General features: G+C 43.4%; 1 protein-coding gene across 5 annotated transcripts in view; it reads right to left on the bottom strand.

The window, feature by feature from the left end:
• Positions 1-824: 824 nt before the first annotated feature.
• Positions 825-7,478, bottom strand: part of igf1 (insulin-like growth factor 1) — a 19,126-nt gene continuing 12,472 nt past the window's right edge. For 3 of the 5 annotated variants that reach the window (XM_076296978.1, XM_076296977.1, XM_076296981.1), the window contains exons 3-5: positions 5,199-5,380; positions 4,793-4,825; positions 825-3,253 (exon numbers count right to left, since the gene is read on the bottom strand). In XM_076296978.1, the coding sequence (XP_076153093.1) occupies positions 3,194-3,253; positions 4,793-4,825; positions 5,199-5,380 (275 nt within the window). In that variant the 3' untranslated portion in view covers positions 825-3,193. The remainder of the gene's footprint in view (positions 3,254-4,792; positions 4,826-5,198; positions 5,381-7,478) is intronic. The other 2 variants (XM_076296980.1, XM_076296979.1) reach the window with 1 other exon arrangement.

The raw sequence follows: 7,478 nt of genomic DNA, 5'->3' as shown, positions 1-7,478 counted from the left end.
TATTTGGTGACATGATACATACAGATATGAGTTGTTACAAACAAACGAAAAAAAAACATACAGCAAGATAAATCACACAGAAGAAAAAAACTCTTTAACTGAAACATTAACCGCGTACACATGACGAGCCCAAACCTTCACACAAGACGTGTATGCTAATATTTGTTAATTTGTTTCCTCTTGTTGTTAACCATGTTGGCCACTTATTGCCGGCTTACTTCATCCGTGTAAAAAATGTGTTCTACGTAGATGAATAGCAATGGAATATTGCCATTGTGATTGTGATCCATCATTTTTGTGACTGGAACACTAATGAAGACTGTGTCAAAGATTCTTGATTACTCCGCTTTAACCCCTCTCTGATTGTGTGACACATTCTCATCAGACAGAGAGGTTAGTATTCCAGAATTTGTGTTAGTATTCCAGAATATTTGTCTTCATCTTTGGTAAATTCTCAGAACAGTACTTAGAACACATAGAGATGTGGCCTCTTTCAGCCTATACTAGGTGTCCTTGGAGACAATGCTTTTTCACGGCATACCAGTTGAACTACTATAAATGATCTGAATTGGATAGAACTGAATGCTGATAATTCTACACTGATTTGTAAACAGAGAAAATGAATTTCATTATCTTTGGCTGGTCTTGTTAATCACTGAAATCTCATGCAGAAGGTTTATGTTGCTAATGCAATGTTGTACCATGTTTTCTTTCATAAATACTCTGTAATTACAATGTACTGGATTGCTGCATGTCGAAACAAATATGCAATTTGACAAAACAAGAAGTGTGGTTATACAGAAGAAATAATAGTCTTACACATCTTAGCAAGTGGTGTTGTTTACAAAGCACACTCATTGGAAGAGACCACAATGTCTTCACCTCAAGGAACATAGTTCACAGTGCTCTCTGTCACTCACTACATTTGGCATAAGGAGCTCTAGGGAATTTTCATTCATCAAAACAATAAATATAATTTAAAAACCGTAGAAAAAATAGCAATTAGCCTTTCTTGGGATCACAACATAATGTTTTTTTTTTCTCCATGCATTCACAGATGTCACACAAATACATTTTGCCTTCTTACACGACAACCTTATTTAACTAGCTTACCGTTAAAAATAAAAACACACTATGAAAATGGTGGCCTGAAGGCTGTGCAAAAGGGACGACCTAAAACAATCTGTTTAGCCTCCAAGCACTTTCTGTTTTTTTTAGCCAACCCTCGCAAGTAACAAACTACAAAATAGCACCATTATACAGTGAATAAGATTTCTTAATATGGTTTCTGCTATATGAAGCCATCACTATTATGATGGTGGAAGAATGCATTAGGCTAACATAAATGCTAGTACTGGGTTTGATTACATACACGGGTACGAAAAACACAGATTCTGATATTGTGTGTTTGTGAGGACCCTGGGGGATTGATGGGCCTGTCTGTTGTGGTGATGTGTGTTAGTTTGAGGACTACAACCGGTGCTGTTAAGGTGACCCACAGAATGCCAGTTTGGTATTCTTGCTTACCAGTGTGAAACTCTAATGTGAATCTCAGATATGCTGTATATTTGGTTGGTTGATGTGCAAGTGTGTGTGTGTGTGTGTGTGTGTGTGTGTGCGTGTGTGTGTGTGTGTGTGTGTGTGTGTGTGTGTGTGTGTGTGTGTTTGTGTGTGTGTGTGTGTCTGTGTGTATCCTGACTTTGGAGTTGACGTGCTCAGGCGGTAGGTTGATGTATGCACTTTGGTGTGGACGTTCTTCTCGGTTCTCACTCATTTTTTCCTCCTGTTTTTTTTTTCTTTTCATAAAATGAAAATCCATGCAGTCAGAATTTTTAGAAAAGAAGCAAAGGTCCACCTTTTGAGCTAACAAAAACAATGGAAGTCAAGCCAAGTCAAGTCAATTATTAATGATCTGATTCTGAGAGGCTCCTTTTTCAACCTATCCTGTCTGGTTTCTGCGTAAAGGCCCCAAATATAGCCTTGTCAAGCCGGTGACTTAGAGATGAACTCTAGGCCTGGGTCTGGTCCAGAATCAAACCCTCATCAGGCTCAGAACCAGAACTCAGAATGGGATCCATATCAGGGCTGAACCAGTCCCAGAGTAAATCGCTATTTGTGGCTAGGCTAAGCTAGGCTAATGCTCTTTAGACACATTGAGAGACCTCCCATAAGCCTCCTTCTAAGAGATGAGCTAGGCTAGGCTAGTGCTCTGTAGACACATTGAGAGATCTCACATAAGCCTCTTCCTAAGTGATGAGCTGTCCATCTTGCTGTTCTTCAGTGGTGTATGTTGATTTATAAGCATAGCAGATAAGTGTAGCCGGAGACAGCCATGGTCCCCATTCTGCCTAGATCAGTCAAGGGTGTGTGTGTGTGTGTGTGTGTGTGAAGGCCTTGGACACAGACCATTTGTGGTATCTATGAACAGCAATAACAACATAACAAATACAGGCAAAAGTCCTGTGCAACTCTCAGTGCAAAGCTGAAAAACTAGAACACAAGAGAACTGTGAAAGATGCTACTGTCCATTAACAATGTCTTCATCACAGCCAACCCAAATAGAAATGCTCTTTTGTGACATATGGTGTGACGTGCTTAAGTTCAATTTGACAAACAAAATAAAGGTTACCTGACTAAACTAAGTGTATGTGGCTTTGATGGGGGCAGGTGAGGGGAGTGGTTGAAGGAGGATGCAGTCCAATGAGCTTACAGATGAAGCCTTTGCTGGCCCACCATTGGCTGAGCCTCTGGGTGAATGGAAACTCCAGGGAATTCATTGAACAGGAGGCATCGACGGCGCTACATCCAGTTCCTGACTATAAACTGGACATCAGCTTTCTTTAAGTTTACTGAGAACCCACCACTGTCCTCACACGTAACTACTCCCTCTCTTCTATTTGGTTTAGCGATTTGTTATGGTATGGTGCAATGTGCAATCTTATTTGTTTGTTTATGTGTGTTGTTGTTTGGTGGACAGATTTACCCACTGGCCTTATACAACCTCTATGTTTTCATTTCGTTCATGTTTCTCGCGTGTGATGTGGACCATGCCAAGCTGAGGCCACAACAATCATCACCCTTTTTCGTTTGTTTGTTTGTTTGTTTGTTTTGTTGTCTCTCAAGTCCACATGACTGCCAGTTTCCTCTTCCTCTTCATCTTCCTCTACCTCTCTCTGGCTGGCCCATGGTGGTCCTACATTCTGTAGTTCCTCCCTCCACCGTTCCCTCGACTGGAGTTCTTTTGATGGACATCCTGAAGAGAACAGAGCAGAAGTCACATTTCAGCGTGTAACCAAAGAGAGGACAAGAGAGAAACAGAGAGAGAGAGAGACAGAGAGAGAGAGAGAGAGAGAGCAGACATGAGGAGAGAGAGGAGACATGAGGAGAGAGGAGAGAGGAGACATGAGGAGAGAGAGGAGACATGAGGAGAGAGAGGAGAGAGGAGACATGAGGAGAGACATGAGGAGAGAGAGGAGAGAGGAGACATGAGGAGAGAGAGGAGAGAGGGGGGGGGGGAGGTGGAGCAGTATCACAGTACAGCCAGGCAAGTACAAGAGCATGAAATGAGATGCCGCAGATGAACTCACACACACACATACACACACAAACACACACACACACACACAAACACAGACAGAAACTGACACACTCTTACATGCAACATACACACACCTTCATGCATACACACTCACACACACATAACTATGTACACACAAGGAGGTGATTGAGACCTTCCTGCCACTCTTCCACTTCACCTCTCCTCCTCTTCACCACTACACCCCCCCCACCCCGCTCAGATGTGAACTGAGAATGAGGAGCAGGAGAAGGGGATGAGGTATGTGTGTGTGTGTGTCTGTGTGTGTGTGTGTCTGTGTATGTGTGTGTGCGTGTGTCTGTGTGTTCATGTGTGTGCGTGTGTGTGTTTGCGTGCGTGCGTGTGCGTGTGTGTCTGTGTGTTCATGTGTGTGTGCGTGTGTGTGTTTGCGTGTGCGTGTGTGTGTGTGTGTGTGTGAGAGTGTATGTGCGTGTGTCTCTGTGTTTTCATGCGTGTGTGTGCGTGTGTGTGTGTGTGTGTGTCTGTGAAAGATGACGTATGTGTGCAGAAAATACACTCTAGGACAAGCAAGCCTCCGCAGGTTTACCACAAAATCCACTTAGGCTCTTCCTCCTCACTAATGGCCTCCCTCCAGAGCGGAGAGAGCCAGGAGACGCACCGGAGAAAAGCCTTGGATGGAGGGATGGATGGAGGGAAGGAGGGATGGAGGGATGCAAAAAGAAAAGGAAAGAGACAGCAGGAAGCATTTCTGATGTCCTAGTGTGTCCTGCCTGCTGCTTTCACCACATTCTGTTCATTTCTGCTCGTTCATTCACCCATCCGTTCATTCATTCATTCTATCATTCATTCATGCATTCCGTCATTCATTCACTCTTGAATCACGTCATTCATTCATTCGATCATAAACCATTCATAAGCCGTTGCTAAATCCATTCATTCATACATTGAGTCATTCATTCATTCGATCACAAACCATTCATAAGCCGTTGATAAATCCATTAATTCATACATTCAGTCATTCATTCATTAATTCCGAGTGACATAGTCATTATGCATAGAATATCACTGAAGCACGTTTGCCGTCAGACACGTGACAGGCAGAGGGGGGCATGTTTAAGGTGAACGAGGACGGACAAAAAGTGGGATTAAGGTGGGATAACGTAATGGGAAGCAGGGGAGACGCGGGATCCCACTGGAAGCTAAAGCATGCATGTGAAAGGGCTTGTGGCACGCTACCTTGCAGGACGTACTGTGGCCAGAAATGGGTTTCTGTGGAAAGAGAGAGACGTCAGTGGAGTCAATGGACTTGTGTGTAATGGTATGATTTTGTGTGGGGGGTGTTTATGTGATTGAGGTACATTTTGCGTATGTGCAACTGTGTATGCATCTGTGTGTGTGTGTGTGTGTGTGTGTGTGTGTGTGTGTGTCTGCATTCATTGTTTCTGTAGATCTATGCATGTGTGTATATTTGTCTATGTGTGTATGTGTGTGTGTGTGTGTGTGTATGTATATGTGTGTGTGTGTGTGTGTGTGTGTGTGTGTGTGTGTGTGTCTGCATTCATTGTTTCTGTAGATCTATGCATGTGTCTATAATGTCTGTGTGTGTGTGTGTGTGTGTGTGTGTGTGTGTGTGTATTCTCACCTTGGCTGTTCTAGGGAGGTCTGTGTGGCGCTGTGAGCGTAGCGAGCGAGCTGCTTTGCCCGTCTTGGCCGGCGCGCAGTACATCTCCAGTCTCCGCAGCTCGCAACTCTGAAAGCAGCACTCGTCCACTATCCCGCGGTTGTGTGTCCGCCTCGAGTTAGGCCCATAACCTGTGGGTTTGCCTGCGACACAGAGATATTTGGTCACTTTTCATTCATTTTATTTATTCATTAATAAGGATAACATGCATAATCGACAGTTCTGTAAATGTGTTAGCCAGCTGGCTAATTTTCAACTGCAGTCCTTGATGCCAAGATGTTGTAATAACAATTTATTGACTTGGCCAGTTGTTCGTAAATGCCAAGTTAGTCGTTAAGGCCCATTCACACCAAGAACGATAACGATAACGATAACTATAAATAAATATCGTTCTCATTAATATGAATGACGACGTTCACACATAAACTATAACGATAACGATCACTTTCAGAGCGATTTTCAGAATGATAAAAAGCTAATAGCCAATCAGAACCCATCGACTTTTAACAGTCACATTCATTAACACAAGGAGAGACTTTGTTTATGGTTGTTCAGTGTGAACGCTTTTATCGTTATGGTTATAGTTATCGTTATCGTTCTTGGTGTGAATAGGCCTTTAGTCTAAGCTAGTTCTGCCTTTTTGAAACCCTTGAAAAAGAAAATAAAAGAGGCCTGATACGCTACACCATAATAATAATAATAATAATAATAATAATAATAATAATAAGCTGTATAGCACATTTCATACACAGAATGCAGCTCAAAGTACTTTACATTTGGAGCATTTAACACAATAATAGAGAAAAAACTCATGACCTCAACTCAAAGTGTTGCTTGGTAATATTGTAACCTGCTAAACCTTTAACGTGTCAAAACTAAGTTCCATTTGATATGAACAATGCATGTCTGACAGCCTGTAGCTCTCCAAAGGGGTGACCTCTGATTGACTTCTGCAGATCAGGGAGGAGGAGGAGGTGGAGGAGGAGGAGGAGGTGGAGAGAGCATTCCTACTGTTCAGCCCTAATCTCCATCACATCATCTGTTTGTCAAGGTTCAAGTTCACTTCATGAACACCTTTCTCATTTTGTGTGTTACAACACACGAATACACACACACACACACAGAGGGGAAGAGAGAGAGTGTGTGTGTGAGAGTGAGAGAGAGAGAGAGAGATAGAAGGAGAAAAGAGAGAGAGAGTGGTTACAGATGACTAAATTTGAACCCGAGGCCCTCCAGACAGTAAGCACAAACAGGCAGACAGACATACATACACACACACACAAACACACACTCTCTCTCTCTCTCACACACACACACACACACACACACACACACACACACACACACACACACAGACACAAACATCCTTTCTATATGCCACACACACAGCCTGGTGGGCGTGTCCATGCATCATACTCTGTAGGCAGGCAAAGACAACTCAGACATGTGAACAGGCTTAATGATGGAGACATAATTTCTCCAGCCATGGATTTACTGGCAATGGCTTTGAATAGTGCTCACTCTATCCCCTACTCTCTCTTTCTCTCTTCCTCCCTTTCATCCTCTCTTCCTCCTCTTTATCCCTCGCTCTCCCCTTACCTTCCTCATCTTTGTCTCCCTCCCTCTCTCTCTTGCTCTCTCTCTTTCATGACCTCTCCATCCATCTCTCTGCCTCCCCACCCCCTCTCTCTAGCAGTAAGTGAAGAGGAGGTCACCCTGAAACGGTGAAAAGATCCTGTTCTGTTCTTTAAAGGCCCTGTCTATCTTTCACCCATAGTCCTGCGCAGCACAGCCAACACTGGCTCAGGAGGGGCAAAACTGGAGAGAGAGAGAGAGAGAGAGAAAGAGAGAGAGACAGAAAGAGAAAATAAGTATATATGTGTGAGTGTGTGTGTGTGTGTGGAAAGAAACCTGGCCCATGCTCCCCTCATCCCCAGAACAAACTGCACCTGGCACCACTGCACCATTGAAATGTCTCTGGAAGTGCGTAGACAAGGCGACTAGGGATCTGGTAGTTTCCCAGAGCTGAAAGAAACTCACACACACAGCACACACACGCACGCACGCACGCACACACACACACATACACACACAAACAGTAGATCGCTGCCTCGTGTCTTACTTCTTCACTCTCTGCCAAAGTAAGTATAAACATATAACATCACGGTCATACAGATCCCCTAAGAAAAAAAAAGCTATTGCACAGTGTTTACAACTGAGCTCTACAGTAGTTCCTACCAC

Source organism: Alosa pseudoharengus, unplaced genomic scaffold (assembly GCF_046254945.1).
Source record: "Alosa pseudoharengus isolate Yale_2024_CS ecotype anadromous, Long Island Sound unplaced genomic scaffold, YU_APseudo_1.1 YU_APseudo_1.1_scf_20, whole genome shotgun sequence".
Classification (NCBI taxonomy): Eukaryota; Metazoa; Chordata; class Actinopteri; order Clupeiformes; family Clupeidae; genus Alosa; species Alosa pseudoharengus.
The sequence above is the reverse complement of the archived record's forward strand: the minus strand, read 5'-3'. Positions and strand labels throughout refer to the sequence as shown.